The sequence below is a fragment of the Malaya genurostris genome, chromosome 2, assembly GCF_030247185.1.
Source record: "Malaya genurostris strain Urasoe2022 chromosome 2, Malgen_1.1, whole genome shotgun sequence".
Lineage (NCBI taxonomy): Eukaryota > Metazoa > Arthropoda > Insecta > Diptera > Culicidae > Malaya > Malaya genurostris.
The window spans coordinates 106,570,034-106,593,471 of NC_080571.1; the positions used below are offsets into that span (position 1 = coordinate 106,570,034).

General features: G+C 35.5%; 1 protein-coding gene across 7 annotated transcripts in view; it reads right to left on the bottom strand.

Moving 5' to 3' along the window:
* LOC131432679 (neuropeptides capa receptor) overlaps nucleotides 1-23,438 on the bottom strand; it is a 348,242-nt gene that overhangs the window by 114,889 nt on the left and 209,915 nt on the right. For all 7 annotated transcript variants that reach the window (XM_058599103.1, XM_058599105.1, XM_058599104.1 and 4 more), the window contains exon 8: nucleotides 3,103-3,247. In XM_058599103.1, coding sequence (XP_058455086.1) covers nucleotides 3,103-3,247 — 145 coding nt within the window. The remainder of the gene's footprint in view (nucleotides 1-3,102; nucleotides 3,248-23,438) is intronic.

The window sequence follows — 23,438 nt, forward strand, 5'->3', positions numbered from 1 at the left end:
AAAGAACTATTAGGATCTGTTGTTCGCAAGTCGAAGGGAAATATCCTCAGTTTAGTGCAAATCTAGAACTGTTTGATTTGATTTTTGCACTTTTCGTTCTGTGAAATTCACAGTAATCTAGATCAAGTGAAGCCTTCTTTGTTTTAGCGAAAAATGTGGAAAAGGGGAATGCTTGCATAATTCATACAATTGATCAACTAATTGATATTAAGGAACATGTCAGTTGTTTTCGTATTCACGACATCCAGTTATGTCTCTGACATTACCCACCCGCCTTTTTTTTCTTCGAATTCCACGAACTTAGATTCAATTTTTTGAATCCGACTTCCGATTCCGGAATGATAGGGTACAATATGTCAAAAATGGTATACCGTATCTTGGAGCAGCGAAACAAAAAACAAATATAAATTCTAAACTGGCCTAAAGTTCTTGGTTTCCTATTCCGGAGGCACTGGAAATAGTGATCATATTTTCCCAAATGAATCTCACTTACTTTCCTTAGCGATGGTTTGACCGATGTTTCACAAACTAAGGTTTATATGAAAGGTCCTGTGATTCCATACGCAATTCCTGAATTTCATCCGATTCCGACTTTCGGTTCCGGAAATATCCGGACTTAAAACTACTTTAATTGATCGTTTCTATCAGTAGACCGTCAAACAAATCTATTTCGGTTATTCTTTTGAGAATCGATGAAAATTATTTTGAAGAATACCACAGTATTATGATAGTATGGTTGATATGAGATGATAGTATGGTTGATATGAGAAAGGCACCATTACACCACTAGGTGGATTAAAACAGATTCATAACACATGGGCTGAAAAGTCGAGCCGCCTAACAACGATTGTTTTGATACGAAATTAATTTTATTCATCAACGTAATCTCTATCAAGAGCAAAGCAATCATTCCAGCGTCGCTCCAACATTTCAATACCACTTTTGTAGAACGATTTATCTTTTGCCTCAATTTCAGCGATAATCTCTTCATTCGTTCGAATTTATTTATCGGCGAACATTTTTTCAGGTCCGCCAATAGCCAGTAGTCGCTGGGAGCCAAATCTGGCGAATACGGTGGATGTGGGAGAAATTCGAAGTTCAATTCATGTAGTTTTTGATTGACTTGTGACACGATGGGTTGATGAAACAATTTTTTTTCTTTTCCATATGCGGTCCAATAACGCTAAATAATATTCACTGTTCATGGTATTTCCTTTTTTTTAAGATAGTCGATAAATATTACTTCACGCACATACCAAAATACTGAGGCCATAACCTTTCCATCCGATTGTTGTGCTTTCGGGCTCTTTGGACGAGACTAGCTAGTTATTGTCCACTCAGAAGACTTGAATGGTATTTCTTCCCATCGAAAAGCAGTGTAAGCACGAAATTGTTTTTTGATCCATTGTTTTGAAAATAAGTAAAGTATCGTCACTGTTAGCATAGTAACTCACAAACTAATACATATAATATCATGAAATTTGAACAGATTTTTTTTCAATATTACAATATATTTTTAGGCACACTGCTTAAGCTCTAAGATTCCCAGGTTATTTTCTAATCTTAATTAACGACTTACTTAAAACTAGAACAGTATCATTAGAATATGTCATTTCCGATTCACGAAAATCCAGCTTTCAGCTGGCGATCGCCAGTGGTCGATGAATTGAATATTGCACGAGTCTTCCAGATGGCGTTGGAAAATATCTATGCTGGCCGCATCCTTCGGTCCGTGTGGGTCAGCGGAATTTTAACAGATGTCTTTTAAACGTTAGTATTAACTGAAAAAAGGTGACTGCAATAAAACTAGCACTATCTAAGGGTTAGGCCTGGGACTTTTCAGCTCATGTGTTACAACCTTGTCCCATCCAAATGTACATCCTTATATGAGAAACAGGCTAATTCCATATACAAGCAGTAATTGCTACCCACTAGTGCTTTTCAATCTTGAAATCATGGTAACATATTGCTTAATTGAATACTTTGTTGAAACTCTCTAAACTTCTTGTTGAAATCCCTCTTGTTGTAATAACCAAAACGCATTATAACCCGTCTTGCTCCGTGTGAGAAATTGATTTATTATGCAAAGCATTTGTTATCGCTCTGGAACCTGTTAGCAGATTGGATCTCTTATTCCTTTTCGCCGAATGAGCAGTTTCTCTACCTTGCGTAAAAGTTCCATTAAAGACGATACAATCTGAAGCCTTCGATTTTTTCACTACGGCCTTCGATTTTTGCACTATCGCAATTTGCATGGAAGGATGCTGAGCTGATTAAACCGAGAAAAATATCAACGTAGTGCTGTTTTACCTATGGATAAAAAAAATGCTTACTTTTCATTTTGAGAGAGTAATGAAACTTTGCGGTGAAGTGCTTTTATGACAGGTCGCATAATGCAAACAAGACTCCGTACTATGCGACATATTTCATTTTGGTGTTTCCACAACTACATACTTTTTCACGAAGATAGCGGAAGCTCATTTTGTCATTTTATTCGGAGCAATTTTGGTCGGAATACCAAATAGCCAGAAGGGACACGACGATGTTGCTCGTTTTCTCCTGAAATGAAACTCAAGATTGCATAGGAATGGTAAAACCAAGCAAAGCCAACTTAGATTGAGCCCTCAATTTTCACCTTCTCATTTGAAGGAAAGGGATTGCAGGGTGATTTTTTTTTGTTACTATCTGATGAAGATAGGAATAAAGCAATAATCCGGCCAGGATAGATGATACGAGCGGAAAATGTATCCACTCAAAAACCCTTGTCACGCAAACCACTGGAAATGTGAAAAATTAAATAAGAAGCTAGAGCCGGTTCTTTTTTGTTTTATGCTGCGTGAGCTTCGTTTTCGATGCACTAAATAAACGATCCCTCGCCACGATTTATTTTAGGGAAAAAAGGTAGCCGGAAAATCGCATCTGGACAAATTATTCTGGATTTCATATATTACTGGCGATCAAGATTGCTGAATAGGAATGTTTTGATTACTTCGAGCGATACGAGAATTTCCCTAACATGAATGCAGTAATCTGACGAACTTCCGTTGGATTGTTACGAACAAGTTAGAAAATTTTGCCTTTAGCGCTTAAGCATCTACTTACCAGGACACGTAGTACAGCCATCCGGCAACCCAGAAAAGCCACACATTGACGGCGGTGAAGTGCTGCCAATCCCGACCGTACAGGAACAGCAACCGTTGTGCGTGAAATGGTGCCCAGCAGATGAAAAAAGTTATCACAACGGCAGCTATATTTGGGTAGCCAGTGACGATTGGTGCGATTGGACCCGGCGAAGCAATAAAGAGAGATGGAGAGACAAAAAGAATAATAAAATTAACCATAAATAATTTGATGGTATCACTTTTTCTGTTGGGCCTACGGGATAGCGATGCAATAAAGAATCAATTATGAGACCAGCGTAAATTATTTTGGTGATAAGTAGAGAAGCTTAATTTCAGATACTCGTTACATTAACTGGTCTTTGAAAATGCTGTCCAGGGTATTACGAATATTTCGTTCTTCTCAACAATTGGGTGTTTAGACAATAAGATTCTTAGCGTCTTAGCAACGCGATGCCCAAAGCTGCAACATTCTGCATCCTTCGAAGCCATTCAAAGCACGTATGATTTTTTTTTCTTTAAGAGGATTAAAAACAACCGGCACCGTTTGGACGATGGCATAATCAAAGAAGCTATATTAACTCGAGAAAGTCACAACCCCAAGGCTAAGAATGATAGCAGGGCCATTTTGAATCCATTTTAATTGCCTTTTCTGGTTGACGTTGCGGTTTATAAGCAATTTCATTATTCGGGAACCAAATATCCATTAATCTTCAAACGAATCATTGTTTGAGAGCAATTAAATATTTGAACAAGTAAATTACCAGTCATAGCATTATATTTTTTGGCAGTATATTATCTTTAAGATGTCGATTTATGAGTGTTGAACTGTTGTGCATAGGCGTATCGAAGACGAAATAAAATAAATTATCGAATGGTTAAGTGCATTTAACACAAACCATCGAGCAGTGCACAGTGGGTATTGTCAGAAAAAGAACCGAATTGACGTGAGTTCGAATGTAACCGATACAATTATTTTGCACTGCCGAATACCGATATTCCTGTTAAATAACACATGAACTGAGAAATCCAGGGCCTAACAAAGAGAACACAATTTTTTTGGTTCAAAATTATCTTATCCATCAAGAACAACGCAATCATTCCATCGCCGCCTCAAAATAGGCCTCAGTTTCAGCGATAACTTCTTCATTCGTACGAAATTTCTTACCGGCGAACATTTTCTCAGGTCTGCGAACAGCCAGTAGTAGCTGAGAGCTAAATCTGGCGAATACGGTGGATGTGATAGAAATTCGAAGTTCAATTCATTTAATTTTGCTATTGCTTTTATTGACTTGTGACATGTTGCGTTGTCTTGGTGAAACAAAATCGCTCCAATAACGCTATATAATATTCTCAGTTAATGATATTTTCTTTCTCAAGATTGTCGATAAATTTTACACCACGCATATTCAAAAATACTGAGGCCATAACCTTTCCAGTCGATTGTTGTGCTTTGGGCGAGGTTCACTGCCTACTCAGATAACGATCGTTTTGATTCCGGAGTAAAGTTATGAATCCATGTTTCATCCATTGTCACATATCAAGCAAAAAATCCGGTTTGTTACGTTTAAACATGGCCAAACACAGCTTAGAATCATCAACACGTTAACGTTTTTGGTCAACAGTGACCAAACGCGGCACCCACTTTGAATAGAGCTTTCTCATAGTCAAATGCTCATGCAATATAAAGCCAACGCGCTCTCTTGATATTTTCACGATGTCAGCTAACTCACGCAACTTCACTTTTCGATCATTCAAAACGATTTTGCGGATATTTTTTATGTTTTCTGGCGTTACCATTGCATTTGGACGTCCTCTGCGTTCTGCATCATCGGTGTCTCTATGACCACGTTCGAAGTCATCAATGGAATCTCCATACTGCAATAAAACTAGCGCCATCTATGTGTTAGGCCCGGGACTTTTCAGCCCATATGTTAGAGGATTTATTGTGTAAATTGTTCTAGTTTCCAGCTCTTCGCTAATGTACGAATTTCGGAGTGGGTCAGGTAGTACAGGTAAAAATATGGGATTTTTTGAAAGGATATTAATTGTAAGTAATAGGTACTTTTTTCAAAGAAGTTGCCTTCGAAATTTCGTTATAGTTTCATCTTTCCTCACGAATGCCACATCGGAAAAACTGTTCATCTTTTGAAGTGATCCAGCCTTGGAGGGATTTTTCCACATATTCAAAACTAGAGAAGTGTTTTTCAGAAAGTGCGTGAGACAATGATGAAAACAAATGATAGCCGAAAGGGGCCAATTCCGCGGAGTATGGCATGTAGAATAAAAGTTTCCATCAGAGTTCGGAAATGATGTTTTGTACAACCTCCGCAGGTTGGACGCGCAACAAAACGACATTCTCATTTCTTGTTGAGCATTCTAGTCGTTTTTTGAGAAATTCCTGATTTAATTGAATCATTTGCTGTCAGTAGCGATTAGTATTTACAGTTCACTCTGATCTGAGAAGTTCGTAATACAAAACACCTTAATGATCCCATCAAATGCACAGCGTAGTTTTCTTTCCGAATTGATTATGTTGATGTCGATTATTGGCCAGGCTCATCTTCTACCACGAAAAAGCCTTTGGTTTCGGTGCAGAAAGCCTTTGGTTTCATGCCGACAAAGCGTAATTTCGCTCACCATTTTTCGCGTTTCCAGCTGTGTAGCATTAAGCATATTCAGAACCCGTTTTCCCACCTCATGAATTTTTCCCATTACGTGTAGGTAGTCAGAAATGGCTTGGTGACTAACGTTTAACTTCTCCACCATTTATTTATAAGTTTATTCGTTCAACAATACTAGCAAATCGACATTTTCAAATATTTGAAACATGATGTTTCGACAGTGAACTAATGTCTGTATGAAGAGACATCTCTTGAATGAATCCCGCATTATTAACTAGCACTTGGTAGGTCATCTAAAAGTTTCGTAGGAGAAAGCGGGGACAGGTTAAAAGCGGGGACAGAGAGAAAGCGGGGTTTTCTTGATATCTCTTCTGGTTTATGGAGCCAGTTACCGAAAAAATTTGGAATTTCGTTTTGAAACACCCCCGAACTTCACCATGCGTTTAGAAGTATTATATTTATGTTTCGGTACGTCATTATTTTCGTTCGACATTTTCAGTCGCAAGTGAGGTGTCTCAATCCATATTGAAACAAAAATTTGGGGTCTTTCATATTGCTCTCTTTTACTCTTCAATAACGTGTTGTGTTTTTCTTTCTGAGCATTATTGTGTTTGATACGAGAAAGAAAAATGTTTCTCGAGACAATGCGGGGTATTGCACAAAGCTTAGCGACATGTAACCTTACTTAGCCCGAGTGAGTGCAAACTCTGGTAAATCGTTATGAAACAATTTCGATGCCCAAAAAAGAAATTAATTTGCTTTATATTCAATTAATATTTTAATCAAGGATGGCTTTTATCGTATCAAAGAACGTTCGCTGGAAACTCTTCAACGATTGAATCAGTGCCATCAAAGAGAGTTGAAAATCATCGCAACAACAAAAACCCGGCATGGCTCATTTAACATAGAATCGACACCAGTGCGAGAGCGAATTTCTCTCGATGATATTTCTGAGAATCAAAGGTTGACACGCCGCTGTGGGGATCTTCTCTGAAGCAACAAACGGTCGCTTATTCTCGTTTCTCGATCCGATTCTATACAGGCAGTGGATAATTGCGATAGAATCATTTTACTATTGCCGCTTATTCTAACTATGTGCATATAATCTTTGTATAAGTTGTGTCTATGAAAATGTATGTGAATGCTCCACACAAGGGTTTTGAAATATTGCAACCTAGTATAAGAATCATCAAGTCGAATCATCGATTCGATTTTCTGCGATAATTGTCAACTTGCGATTCTCTCTTGGTAAATTCCACACAGCGGCGATCATTATCAGACTGCAATTTTTTTTAAGGGCCGAGAAATACTCAGAGTATGAAGTGGAGCGAAGGAATGTAGAAAAATTCTCTCGCGGTTCATGCATTGAGAGACTCGAGTTCTTGTAGCATTTTCTACCGGATTGAAAATGTTGTATACAATATAGAAGCTTCTGTGAAATTTTCGGCAATCACCAACACTGATTTTAATTATTATTAGAGAAAATGATATGGAAAAGTCAATTTTCTAATCGAATCAAAATTGAATGCTGAAGAATACACAGTTTGTTCAAACTATTCGAATATAGCGAAAAAAATTAGTATCTCCGTGAATAGTAAACGGATTCTTACAATATACGACGTACCCCTCTCTGAGTACGTGACTGTAGGTAACATTATAAATATTAAAACCGTTGAATCTTGTTGAATTGAAATGTTCCAATTTACTGAATGCTCGCATATCAAGAAAAAAATTAATGATTCCTTCATGGATAGAATAGAACAATTAATTCACTAGAAAATATTTATGCTAATTTTCCTTTTAAAAGGGGATACAAGTTTTCGTTTCAATAAGATATGTCATCATGTTATTTTTAATCAGAGTATTCCATGTCAATGTAGGATCATTTCTAATCATTTCATAATTTTGACATTTCCAGTTGATTTTGCAACTAAGTGACTCTTCAATATGTTAAAATTGCGATGCCAAAACTCTTGTAACGCTTTTTAGCACCTCTAACTACTTTTTGTAAACACATATAACGTATCCTAACACAAAAAACTTACAAAAGAGTAAAGGATGTAATGCCTCGAAACGCTAGTACCTTTTAAAAATGTAATACATGTAATGTATCGTAATATCTAGAACTTACAAAAACAGTTACGCATGTAAGAATTTGTAAAGTCTGTAATTTACGAAAGAATAACGCATGCAATGCTTTGTAACGCTTAAAACTTATTTAAAGTAACGAATGTAACGCTTCGTAACGCATGTAACACTTCGTAACGCCACAGAAGAGCTACGCACGTAACGTTTACTACTCACAAGAAACTAACGCAACTAACATTTCTTAACGCCTTCAACTTACAAAAAGTAACGCTTCATAACGCCCGTTATACACTAAAGTTAACGATTCGTAACGCCTAAAACTTTCAAAAAAGTAACGGATGTAATACAAACGTTACTTACAAACGAGTAACACATGTAACGTTTACAACAAATGAGTAACGCTTGTAACGCTTTTTAACGTCATAACTCACATAACAGTAATGCACTTAACACTTCGTAACGACAATAACTTACGAAAAGTGACGCATGCAACATTTCGTAACGCTTATGATTCACGAAAAAGTAACGCATGTAACGTATATGACACTTAGTTACACCTATCACTCACGAAAATATAACGCATGTAACGCTTCGTAACGCCTATAACTTACAAAAAAGTAACTTCAGTAACACCTCATAACGCATATGACTGACAATAAAATAACACATGTAACGCCTACAACTTACTTAAAAGTAACACATGTAACACTTCGTTACGCCTATAACTTACAAAAAGTAACGCATGTAACGCATCGTTACGCTTATAATTTACAAAAAATTAACTCCTGTAACGCTTCGTAACACCTACGATTCATAAAACCATAACGCTTCGTAACGCCTATAATTTATAAAAAAGGAACGCATGTAACGCTTCATAACACCTATAACTTATAAGAAAAGTAACGCATGTAACACTTCGTAATGCCTATGACTCACGTAAAAGTTACACATGCAACGCTTCGTAACGCCTATTGCTTACAAAATAGTAACGCATGTAATGCTTCGTAACGCTTATGATTCTCAAAAAATTAACCCATGTAACGCTTACAAAAATGTTACGCATATAACGCTTCGCAATACCTATAACTTACACAAGAACAACGTATATAACACTTTCTAACACCTATAACTTCCTTAAAAGTAATGCACCGTAACTCGTTTACCGCAAGAATCTAACCCTTATAACGGTTTTTAACATTCATAATTTCCACAAAATAACTCATATGATTTGTATACCTCAATTTAAGAAAATTATCGTATGCAACGCTTTCTAGCTTCTTCAAAATAGCGTAACTCAGTTCGGTTTCACATCTCATCTAAGTCAGTCGATAAAACAAAACCGCTTACGTTCGGGACAGAAGAATCCAAGTACAGTATTGTGTAGTGAACAATAGAACGACCTCGAAATGAGGTTGACTTCAGGCAGTGCAAAATTCGACTTTCAATACGAGAACTTGAAGGAGCAAATGCATCTTGACATTAAACGTGTGCATTTACTTCAATGCAATAAGACAAATAATGTTATTTACATCCAGTTTTATAAAGAGTTGGATGCAGTTCAATTCTCAAAAGACAATAACAATGTGCACTATGTGGAGCACGAGAACATTAACTACAACATTCCAGTATATATGGAAGATAGTGCTATAGAAGTGCGTGTGCATTATCTTCCCTCAAGCGTCTCCGATTCTTATATTCGCAAAACTATGTCCCAATACGGAGAGATTCTCTCTATCGAAAAATAAAAGTGCAAGAATTTTTTCCCCGGTATTCTAAATGGCGTACGTTTGTTACGCATGCGCTTGAGGAGGCCTATACTTTCTTATGTGATTTTCGATCAAGATACAAGAATCCCGTGCAAATCACTTGTTACCTATGACAATCAGATGGCCACATGTCAATATTGCCAAAAAGCTGTTCACTACGGTAAGCCATGTGATAAACTGGACAAGGAGACAACTACACCAAAGGACAACGGTGCTTCCTTCACACTAACCCCAAGCAATCCCAGTACACCTGTGACAGTCACCAACAACAATGAAGCATCCCCTTCAACGAATTCATATCATCCCCTATAGAACAAAGTACACCAGCTGCAGTTAACAACTTACCCTCCAACCAACCAGCAATTGCAACCAATGTACAAAAAAGTGCATCTACAGCAACTAACAACGAAAAGAAGACGGAAATCGACAACAATACCATCGATTCGGTAATGGATGACGAGACAAACCACGAACGAAGTGCCTCTCAATCCTCGCAGGAGGGAAATGGAAGCTCCTCTTCCCCTAGAAAAAGGCTCAATCGACCACGTAAAGCTTGTACGCGAATAGGCCTGAATAAAAATATCTTTTAAATAGAAAAAATATAACGTAACGCTTCGTTCTGTTTCTGAATTCGGGAGGGCAAGGGCCCCTGCTCTGGGTACGTGACTGACTACAACTCTATGTAACACTAGCGGTTTCCGGGGTTCCGATCATAAGTCGGGTGTTCTTCAAGTATTCTTAAAATCTTTCTATAGAGAAAGAAAAATCTGCTGATCACATGCCAACCCTGCTAAAGAAAACTATTGGAATGTTCTCATGTCATCAGAAATAAAACTCAGAATTTCCGAGTCTTCAATTGAATTGGGAACAAAACAGTAATGCGATTGATTTTTTCTCTTCTTCTTGGCTTTTTCCGCTTCTTGAAAGTTCTCAGCCTATTTCGTTGGTTCTCTTGGAGGCTCCCTGCCTTCCAACCATTTCTCATTCGGAAGTTACGGCTGAAAGTTTCCACAATTTTTGGTCCAAGTTTTGGCTCAAAGCGCAAGGTTGATGGAAACTGAATGCACCGGCACTTGTGTTTCCCAGATTTACATTATGAAATGTAAACAGTAATGCACAGTATTCGTCAGCTGAAAAACAACACCATCAGAAAACAACAAAGACGCTACAACATCGAGCTAAGACATAATGGGACACCCTAGGGGGGGTTGGCGCAAGGCACTTTGCCTCCCAAAAGATTTATTGGACAGGCCCATGGCCCCCCAATATTTAGGCAACAGGAAAAAAATTAGAAAATTAGCCCGAAATTTCTTATGATATAACGCTTTTATCTGTTATCCCCGTAGTTCGTATTTCTTAACTATGTTACTAAAATTTTTAAACTAATTTACTACAATGTGAAATGTGCTATACTTTACCACTTTCGAATATTGGTTATTACTGGAGTAGTAGGGAAAATGTTTGTGATGCTTACTTGGCTGCTGTTTATTTGCTCTAACCTCTCCGTTTCTTTTATAAAAATGCTTTATATATTGCAAGTGAACATCCTGCCTCCAGGACATGATCAAATTCAATTACGCATCACTGATGTAAAGTTTACGTCGTTAGCGATACTGTGGGGTATGGATACGAAATGTTTCATACTTGACGGTTACGTCAGTGTCATTACGAAAATCCACCAACATTCGATGCGATAATCCTAGACCACGAACGAGAGCAAGCAGCAATTGACATCGACTTCTTTCAGTCACAAGCTGCTGTGGAGGTAAGACGTGACCACAATAGGCCTGACGTGCGGAGTGTTTCCACATAACTCTATCGGCAAATTTCCGCGGATACGCCAGCACCCTACTCCAATGAATTGTTAATGTTTTCTCCAGAACGAATCTGAAAATAAAACTAGAAAAAACGATTACGGCATTTCCAGATTTCACCGTAGATTATCTGCCAATGACCAGACCTAATAAAGTACAGTCAAAGCCATTAACTTCCGTCTTTCTTTTGTGTTATTTAATGGGCGCGAAGTCTTTTTGTTTCTTATGATATGGGCGGGAAATATAATTATATCGAATAAAGAAGCACATTACGAGACGCTGTCGGAGCCTGACACGTTGCTAAAATGGTACTTTGATAAGATGAAGATTACTGTTGCTGGGGTAATCTTTGGTTAGCCGAGCTTTGCTGTGAGGGGTGGGTTTTAGCAAAATTGAATGGTTCCCACTTAATGCTTTGTCAACTTCTTTTTTCAAACAATCAGTCAAATTTGTGTTCTGTAAGCAATCCTACTCTCTAAACTTATGTTTGCAACGGGAACCGAACTATAATTTGATGTAATATTTATCACAAGCGATTGTTATTTTCATAAACGAAATTCAAATTCACCAAACGGTACGGGTTTCAGTTTTTCTGTTCCTATCCCCGCTCATAAGCCGGAATATTATGTGATTCAACAGGCAAATAACTGAAGGATACAATCGTATTTAAAACATTCAGCGGTCATTGATTTGCACAGAAAAATTTAGTGATCGAGCAAGAGTCAAATTTAAATGATACACGGAAAAGCCTTCGATCGCAAAACAGCTAAAACATTAATTGCTTTTTCTGAATTTGATGAGTAAAACTTGGAACAAATAATGGATAGTTGTTTTTTTTAACTGTAATTTTTAATTCATTATGCAGGCAGCTCGAGCAATGACATACATCTCAAATTTAATTATACACTGAAGTCTTTTTTTATGCGAATTTACGTACCGCATAAAAAACCGCATAAAAAAAACCGCATAACTCTGAAAATTCGCATAAAAAAAACCGCATAACTCTGAAACTTCGCATAAAAAAACCGCATAACTCTGAAACTTCGCATAAAAAAAACCGCATAACTCTGAAAATTCGCATAAAAAAGTCGCGTAAAAAAAACCGCATAAAAAAAGATCGCATAAAAAAAGACCTCAGTGTATTGCTATAAACTGCTCGAAAACACACTACTCGCTGATATTAATACATTCATATTACTGTAACATCAATTCAGCACAATAACAGATATGAATGATGCTTAATTCAAAAATGAATGTTTCTGGTTAAATGAAGCGGATTTTTGTTCTGTGTTTTGCTGTCTTCGTTTTTAGCCAACTGATAACATTCGAAACAGCGACTTTGTTTATCTGAATTGATTTGTAAAATCAACGACGGATATGTTAATAAAAATAAGGGAGAGTGTTCGGTTACTGGCACCCTTTTCTTTTTAGCTCATAACTTCTAACTTAGTGTAAATTATGCGGACATCTATAAATCAATGGAAAGCTAAAGTCCCTGGCTAACAACTGATTAGCAAACTAAGTTGATTCATTTGATTTAAAAAAACAATTATTATCAATTTAGTGAACCGATAAATTTTGGCCATTTTAAAAAAGATGTTCGGTTACCTGCATCCCGAGAAATTTTGCTAAAAATGGAAAAATATAAGTAAAGACTGCAGCTATTCAAAGAAAAAAACAGAATTTATTCTTTTTGGAAGCGTTTTTGACAAAAGTCTTCATTGTCTGATTGTGGCTTCGCCTTGGCTCTCTTGATCAAATATTTGGATGGTGGCGCCTTTGGTATTAATTTGGCCGGTCTTCAACGTTTTTTCTTAGCCGGAGCATCTGCTGTATGAGCAGCTAGATGTTTGTCTCGACAGGAGCCTGCATATCACTGACAATTTTTCACGATTTGTCGAAAAAAATGGAGTGCCGGTGACTAAAATTGGTAGACATTTTGAAAATGACAAAAAAATCGTTTGTTGCGAAAATTTTGATAGCATCCGGTATTAAAATCTATTTCACCTCATAAATATTCAATCCACTCACCTTTCCGATTGATGCTCCGCAATTCATGATACTCTAAAAAAAGTCAGAAAAAACTTTTGTGCAAGGATGGCACATTTAAATCTATATTAACTTGATAGTTTACAAATTGACCAGGTGATGATAGTTTATACCAGAGAAAGTATTTGATTTTATTCAAGTTTGAAAAAAAATCTTGACGGAATCTTCTAGTGATGTTGTCGAAAAAAAGTAATATGAAAAATTACGTCTAGGTTTTTTAAAGTGATGACGAAACGAGGTGCACATTTTTATAAAATTTGCTGATTAATTCCTCTAGTTGGCAAACCTTGTTAGTTAGTGGATATATAAATCTACTTTTCGACTACAAGTCCCCGGTTTCCGTCTCCGAACGCACCGGTAATAATGAAGCTCCAAAACTGGAGCTAACTTCGAAGGGTCAGCCACGGTTAAACCGATTTTCACATATCGTGATTCAAATTAATGCTCTCACTGTCTTAAAAGATACTGTGCATTTTATCCAGATTCGAATGAGTATCAAAACCTTCAAATCATCATTCAAATTGTCGCTGCAAAACCGGTACGCATCGGTACGTGCTAGTACGGAAGAAGAAAACACACCAAAACACCTAGCACACACGAAAAGAAATGGACCATGTTTAAAATAACAAAACAGTTAGTAGAACTTTTAATAAGATTTATGTTCATTTCAAGCTAGAATATGATTGCTTTGAACCGATTTCTCCCTTAAATGTAAAGAAAGTTCACTGCTTGATTTGAATCTAAGCTTTGGTTTAACCAAACGATAAATTTATTTGATCCCGATGATTGTTTTGTATGTATGTATGTATGTATGTATGTATGTATGTATGTATGTATGTATGTATGTATGTATGTATGTATGTATGTATGTATGTATGTGTGAAGCCACCATCAGTTCAAGGCATTACCAATATATGCGGGTAGACTTACAGTAGATCCGAATTTGATTATCAGATAGCTTTCATATAATTGCTGTTAAGAAGGCCAAAATGGGTTTTGAGGACCCGGCGCCTTCCAGCAAGAACATCCGGCCATATAATAATGAATTTCGCTGTACCAGCTTAAAACCGCCTGATGGTTTGTTTGTTAGAAGGATGCGTCTTACTCATTTCAGACCTTCAGGGAGAAACACAAAGCTTCCTCCGCGTGACTCAGGTTGGCAATCCACTCCATCATCCAGTCATTCACTTGTAAGATACCCTGTTGCACTCCCTGTCCCTCCCCGTTGTCGATATACTTGAGTATAATACAATATGATATAATATAATATAATATAATATAATATAATATAATATAATATAATATAATATAATATAATATAATATAATATAATATAATATAATATAATATAATATAATATAATATAATATAATGTAATATAATATAATATAATATAATATAATATAATATAATATAATATAGTATAATATAATATAATATAATATAATATAATATAATAAAATACAATATAATATATCACATCCAAGCTAGTACAAACTTTTTTAAAAAGCTGTGTAAAGCATATAAGTGAAAATCCATTAAAAATCCCCGTTGTACACGACTTTGCACGTATGAATATCTGTTGGATATCTGTTCTCTGTGATAAAACATAATATAAAAGAATATAATATAACACAAGATGCTAAAACACAGCAATAATATAATGTAACATAATACAACATAACACAATACTTATATTCATGATATAATATAATATAATACAATATAATATGATATAATGCAATGCAGTATAATACCATACAACAAAACAAAATATGATATAATAAGATAAAATCCGTGTTGACTCAATCCTGCTGTATCTTTATTTCAAGAAAGAAATAGATTCAATTTATCTATGATCTTATTTGTGTACTGATATAACTAAGTTTACTCTTCAAATGAATCGTAACAGTTTTATTTCTAATAAACAAGAGCATTTTTTCCCGCGAGAATAATCCAAGGAATTTTTTTTATCTCCCGCGGATAAAATTTTGTACAAGTTTTATAAGTAACGTTTGCATACATTTCTTCAATTTCCTAGGAGATTTTCAATAATTCAAGCGTATGTATCGATAATTGGGAATATTTTTAAAATTGCATAGCATTACATAATACATTATCTCTGCAAAAAATATTTCATGTAGGACCTTCATTTTGACTGATGGAGCACCGAATCGTTGGATGCTAGAAAAATTATTGAATTTAACTAGAGTTCGTTTCATTTAAAACTGTTTTTTTAAATTGAATTTACTGTGAGATTGTTTGTCAAGAGATTGACAGGAACGCACAAGTAAAATATTTGTTTTTTTAAAGATATTTTTATTCAGGCCTATTTGCCCACAAGCTTTACGTGGCCGAATTAGCCGATTTTTTAAATAAAGAATTTTTTGAAGTGGATCTCGTTGTCACTCTTTTTCTAGGAGGAGAAGAGCTTCCATTTCCCTCCTGCGACGGTTGAGGGGCACTTTGTTCGTGGCTCGTCTCGTCATCCATTGCCTCATCGGTTGTATTGTTGTTGGTGTCCGTCGTTTCGTTTTCCTTGTTGTTCGTAGTCTTGAGCTCGTTGCTGGTTGCTTTACTAGTTTTCGCTCACTAGTTTTCGTTGTTGAACGGTTGACCTTGTCTTTGGTTGAAGATGTTCTTTTCGCAGTTTCAGTGCAAGGTTTACCGTAGTGTGCAGGATGTTCACAAAACTGACATGTAACCAGCTGATTTTCATAGGTAATCAACGTTTTACACGGACGTGTCCCACCTTGACCACAATTGCATACGCATAACTCGAACGCCATTCCGGAAGCCGGGGAAAAAATTCCGCCATACGAGGTCTGTTCAAAAAGTTCCCGGAATTTTTTAATTGCGCGCGTCTGGAGAGTCCGGTGGTCAACATTTTTTTTTATTGTGTTGGTACATATGTCCCTAATGTATGGTGAAATTTTCAGCTGTATTCATTGTTTACATTCTGTCTTGTAGCGGCTGGTGTAGACGTGTTTTTTTGAGCTCAGCGATTTTTGTTAGTTTAAACAATGGAAGAATTGAAGAGTCAAAGAATTTGTATTAAATTTTGCGTGAAAAATAAAATAAAGTGAAACCAAGTGTGCGAAATGTTACAGAGAGCCTACGGTGAGTCTGCTATGAAAAAAACAAGTGTTTACGAGTGGTATAAGCGTTTCCAAGATGGCCGCGAAGACGTTGAAGACGACGAATGCTCCGGTCGACCCAGCACGTCAATAATCGATGAAAATGTGGGAAAAGTTGAAAAAATGATTATGGATGATCGCCCAATCACTATTAGAGAAGTTGCTGATGAAATTGTCATATCAGTTGGCTCATGCCATCATATTTTTTCAAACGTTTTGGGCATGAAACGAGTGGCAGCAAAATTCGTTCCAAAACTGCTGAATTTTGATCAAAAAAACAAACGCAAAACAAGACTTTAATCATGCCCCAACCTCCTTATTCACCAGATATTGCTCCGTGTGATTTTTTTCCTGTTCCCAAAGTTGAAGAGACCCATGAAAAGACAGCGTTTTTCATCGATTGAAGAGATAAAGGCAGAATCGCTGAGAGTGCTACAGAGCATTAAAAAAAGTGACTATCAGGGGTGTTTCGAAGACTGGAAAAAACGCTGGCATAAGTGTATTATATCTAGGGGGGATTACTTTGAAGGGGACCATATAGATGTAGACGAATAAATAAATATTTTTTTAGAAAAATGAGAATTCCGGGTACTTTTTGAACAGACCTCGTACTTCCCTTTCGATGAAAAGGATTTCACCGAACTGCGACATATTCTCCCGAACGAACTTATCGGTGGTCTGCGAGGGTAGGTCATGCACGCGTACTTCTATGGCATTGTCCACCATGTGCACAGGGATTTTGTATTTAATGTTGTCACACTCAACGCTGTGCACCTCGTTGTTAACCGAAGCGAATGCAAGTGCATCGCTTTCACGTTTAAACATAATGTACACACAGTTAGACGCCTTGATGAATTGAATCTCACTTACATTATTAGCGTCTAGATGCATTCGTTCTTTAAGTAAGATTTCAATTTCATTTACTGCTGGTCTAACTTTGCAACGCTTGAAATCTATACAAATTGAATTCGGTCTTGCAGGCCAAGTTTCAGGCTTTGTTAAATCGTATTTGACCATTCCGTACACTCTATTGTTTACTGGCGTATTGTCTTTGTTTCTGTTGTTTCGACCGTAAACGATTTTCGATTGTGTCGGGTGAGATGGGAGCACGAACTGATTTGTTATTTTTATCAAACTATTGATTGAAACAAACTAATCCACCGAGAAATATAAACGATCATGTTTTGTAGTTTCAAGTAGCAATATTTGCAATATCAAACCAGATTTTCTTTTGTCACTATTTCAACAAAAATATTCGTTGGGTGAAACCCAAATTTGGTTACTTTTACAATTTTTTTCTCTGCGTTCATAGCGTGCCTAGTTCAATTTTGTATAGTGTGCAGGGTTGCCAAATTAAAATTTATATAAACTTGACATAGCTGTTTAAAAATTCAACAGGTTATGATAGTATATATATATATATATATATATATATATATATATATATATATATATATATATATATATATATATATATATATATATATATATATATATATATATATATATATATATATATATATACATATATATATATATATATATATATATATATATATATATATATATATATATATATATATATATATATATATATATATATATATATATATATATATATATAAAACGAAATATTTTGATTTTATTCAATTTTGACAATCTTCTATTTTTGAAAATATAAGTAATATGAGAAAGGCATCATTACACCACTAGGTGGATTAAAAAAGGTTTTTGATCACTCTACAAGTTCTCTGATTGTTTTGTTAAAATAATAAAATTAAGTAGGACAAAATATTGTTTTATGGATTTTAAATATAGGTATAGCATTCGTTCAAACTTTACCGAGGCTCGGAGGATCGGCTGTCAAAAAACCAATCGATTCAGCTCGAAGAGCTGAGCAAATGTCTGTGTGTATGTGTGTGACAAATATTTTCACTCACTTTTCTCGGAGATGGCTGAATCGATATTCACAAACTTCAATTTAAATTAAAGGTTTCAAGATACCATAAGAATATTCCAATTTTCATTCGGCTTAAACCCCTGCTTCCGAAGGTAGGGTGCTTAGTGTAAAAATGTTATTTTCAAGAATAGTTTGCAGACCATGAGAGTCTGTAACCAAGTTCGACTACCATTTTTTTTCCAAAATTTAAATCTTCATAGAGAATTGTAAATAAATTTGAATGTCATATTAGTGTATGGTTGAATGAACCGAATGTCACTATGTCGATATCCAGCTTTTGGTTGCGGAAGTTCCAACAATAGTAATCAAATGTAATAGGGTAACAGGTATTTTGGCCCACCTAACAAACTTTATGGATTTAATCGATGTTAAGTAACCCATGTTGCTTTAATTTGAAGTTAAGCACATTGAATTACCTACTGCGACAAGGTTTTTCAAAGATATTATAAAATTTGGTGGATATTTTTACAAAGTGGGCCCAAATAAAATCAGTCCTAAAGTGGGCGAAAATGTTACCCTAAAATGTAGCTCAATTCACTTTCTCACATATGATTGAAAAAATTTTCACTAACTTAAATTCAAATGTAGTATGTCAATGTACCAGTATTTTGCAACAGAAATCTTCAAAACTATTTTCTAAACTTTTTTAAACTGTAGTATTTCGGGGAATTTCTGCTGTAATATATAGGAGAAAATGAAAATGAGAAAGGCATCATTACACCACTAGGTGGATTAAAACCGGTTTTGATTACTTTTCGAGCTTAACAAACTTTTATTTCAAGATTTGCATTTTATTGATGATATCTGTCACTTGACCTTAAAAACTGAAAATTGGTCCAAACTTAGAAACCTTATCGTAATACCAATCAAACGAAACTTAGATGGTAAGAATTGCTTAATTATTCACAGTAAAATCGATTTTTCGCCGTATTCCAATAGTTGGTGGTTTGAACGAAGCACGAAGAACGAATGAAATGACAATTGGAATCAAAATTTGACATAATTTTCAGTACATACAATGATTTCTGAGTGATTGAAAGAGCAATATTTATTGAATGGAAATCGAATATGAAACTGCTCAAATGAACTTATTGTACAGTCAGTTCGAAAAACCGATTTGGAACACGATTCATTCAGATTTTTGGGTAGGTTTCGCACGCAGTAATATTAGTGATTTTCATATTTACTACCAAAACGTATCTAACTAACAAATCTAAAAAAAATACCGTTCTGTAACAACTATAAAACAAGTAAATTGTCCATCGTTGTCCCGAATATTGAAAAGAAGTTTTAAAACAATCAATAATCTTTTATGGTCGAATAAGTTCTAGTGTATCGTGTTGTCCACGGAAGGATTATTATCAATTAAATATCTTGGGCAAGACTCTCGTCTCTGTAGACCTACATCGTCACCATCACCATGATTCCAATCGAGGAAAAACTGCTAGCAACAGATTCTAGTCACACTTCGGTATTAATAATATCAATCCGATAAACTGCATGTTGTGTAAATGAATCGGAAGCAAAGAGGGAAACATGATGAGAATGTATATCGCAATTGGGAATGGTAGCCTGTATGTCCTTTCAAGCTGTCCGTGTGGAAGAACTAGGAAACTATGGGATAATTTCATTCACGTGAAGGATATAATATGTTGCAATTAGGCTAGGACAGATTAGAAAAAAAACTCAAATTTTCATTTCGTTTCAACAAAAATTTTCTCAGCGAAGCTTTTTGGAAAAAAGTATAAAAATATTAAATTAAAACAAACAGAATATCACCCAATCGTGACCACCTAAACTCCCAGAGTGACTGACTGTCGTGTCGCGTAACCATCCACAGAAATCTTTCGTTCCTTGAAAACGCTCATGTCGGACTCTTCGAACATGGCAACGCCATTCACACTGCTGACCTCGAACTTAAAGAGTAAAGAAACGCAAACACGGATATACATCCTGCACCTACAATTCAACAATGACGATGTTTGCCCCAGTAGTCAGAAATCAGTGCTGAGGATCGAAGGGGAGGACAAAACGGAAGCACGTGAACCGGGACAGTCCGGAATGATAGCGTGACTCCCGAGTTGAGCCAAAATTAAGAAGGACATTGAAGAGAATTACAGTCATTTACGGTAATTGGGTGCGAAAAGAAATCATCCGGAACTATTGACCGGGTTTGTTTTGTCTGTTTTCTAGGTAAGGCAGTTAAACTTGGCGAAATGAGACTTCCACGTAATAAATTCAAACCGATAATTTACGTGCTTTTGATTGATTTTCCGTCACAATGAACTGTGATTGGGCTAAGCAAGCGGATGAGATTTGATAACTTGTCGAAATGTTTGATCCTAGAGGAAATGTTCACCCTCCCCGTCTGAATTTTATTGAGCTATCATTTATACGATTCTGTAAATAAAGTTATTTGCATGAATGTGAAGCAACATTTGGGAACCACACATTTCACGATTCATGGTCATTGGCCAGTGGAAGCTGTAATGTTTGAAATGCTCTTTTATACGTGAAAAATGGGCTTTAAAAAATCCTGTGAGCGGATCTGAAATATTAATATTGGCCACATTGGAACTTTTAGCAAATGGCGGTGGTTTGGAGTGGCGCGATTTGCTAGAACACAGGATAACGACATGGATTCAGGTAAAATTCGTGATTTTTGTAAGTTGGATATAAAAATAAATGTGCTGAAATAAATTCAAGCATTATTTATTCAAACTGTTTATTTCATTCAAAATAAAATTATAATAATACAGTTTCATGAAATGTTAGGTGTCGGTGCACCTGCCCCGGGCGCAACGTTTTTATGGGGCCGCCAAACTAATCCTTGGAACCTTTTTTTTTGTCGTCAAAGTCATTTTTCTGGAGACGGAATTTAGCTTTGTTGTTTTTTTTGCTCACTAAACCAACGATGGGGGCGAAAATCTCCCCGGTGGCAAATTTCCTCGTTACGCTACTGGACATAGATATTATAAGAGTTTAACAGATAACTATCGGTTGCTTTTCGTAACATAACAATAACAAAAATGGAAAGTAAAATACTTTTTGTTGGCTTGAAAAACAATAATGTTACTTTTTTCAAAACTACTACTTCATAGTTAGATTTTCATATATTTATTGACAGATTTTAATTGGAGGCGCATCAAAAAACACCATATCAAAATCGAATTGACACGGACACTTATTCCAGCATGATATCCTATATCAATGTCAAAACTGCGCTTTTTGAGTCACGTAAGCGATTAGATGTTATTAACATCCACTATTTTTTTGTAAACTAGTCACAAATAAACTACCGTAACGAGTATTGTTATTAGGGTAGCGTAATATCAGCTAGTTAGGCCAGACTAAAACAACAATTCGATTGGATATAGAATGGTCGAAAACACAACAATATTAAATCTACACCCAGAGGAACAGAGCGCTGGCTAAAGAAGATATTTTTTTTATATGCGACAGAGTGCAATTATGACATATTTAGGACGATGTTTAGTTCTATATTTGGGATTTAAATATTCTATATTTGGGATTTAAATATTCTATTTGAGGCAGTGTATCTCCATTCCTGAAAGAAACCGGAATATTTTAAAGCAATACGATTCGCTATCCATAAAATACTCAACATATAGAAATTTCATAAGAAAAAGCTTATAAACGCTGAATCCGCTAAACGTTTATGTTTATAGTTACTATCGCTCTTATTCTGAATAACGTCGTGTCGTTTTTTCTCTCGTATTTCATTTGTTTCCCCATAACGCTAGCAAAATCAAAGGTAGCTATGATTCGATCGAACCACATTCGATCGAAAAATCAATACGTCGTTATTCAGAATAAGGGCGTATATTAGTATACACATTCGGTTTTTTTTTGTTAAGTATTCAGAACACAAGTTCAGGATACTTTTTTCGTTTTCTCTGCACCTTTCAGCCTAACTTTTATCAGTTCGATTATTAATTATAAAAATGGTGCAACGCCCCGTAATTTATCTAATGATTATTGAGAATTGCGAATTGAGAATTGAGAATTGAGAATTGAGAATTGAGAATTGAGAATTGAGAATTGAGAATTGAGAATTGAGAATTGAGAATTGAGAATTGAGAATTGAGATTTGAAAATTGAGAATTGAGAATTGAGAATTAAAATTGAGAATTGAGAATTGAGAATTGAGAATTGAGAATTGAGAATTGAGAAATGAGAATTGAGAATTGAGAATTGAGAATTGAGAATTGAGAATTGAGAATTGAGAATTGAGAACTGAGAATTGAGAATTGAGAATTGAGAATTGAGAATTGAGAATTGAGAATTGAGAATTGAGAATTGAGAATTGAGAATTGAGAATTGAGAATTGAGAATTGAGAATTGAGAATTGAGAATTGAGAATTGAGAATTGAGAATTGAGAATTGAGAATTGAGAATTGAGAATTGAGAATTGAGAATTGAGAATTGAGAATTGAGAATTGAGAATTGAGAATTGAGAATTGAGAATTGAGAATTGAGAATTGAGAATTGAGAATTGAGAATTGAGAATTGAGAATTGAGAATTGAGAATTGAGAATTGAGAATTGAGAATTGAGAATTGAGAATTGAGAATTGAGAATTGAGAATTGAGAATTGAGAATTGAGAATTGAGAATTGAGAATTGAGAATTGAGAATTGAGAATTGAGAATTGAGAATTGAGAATTGAGAATTGAGAATTGAGAATTGAGAATTGAGAATTGAGAATTGAGAATTGAGAATTGAGAATTGAGAATTGAGAATTGAGAATTGAGAATTGAGAATTGAGAATTGAGAATTGAGAATTGAGAATTGAGAATTGAGAATTGAGAATTGAGAATTGAGAATTGAGAATTGAGAATTGAGAATTGAGAATTGAGAAT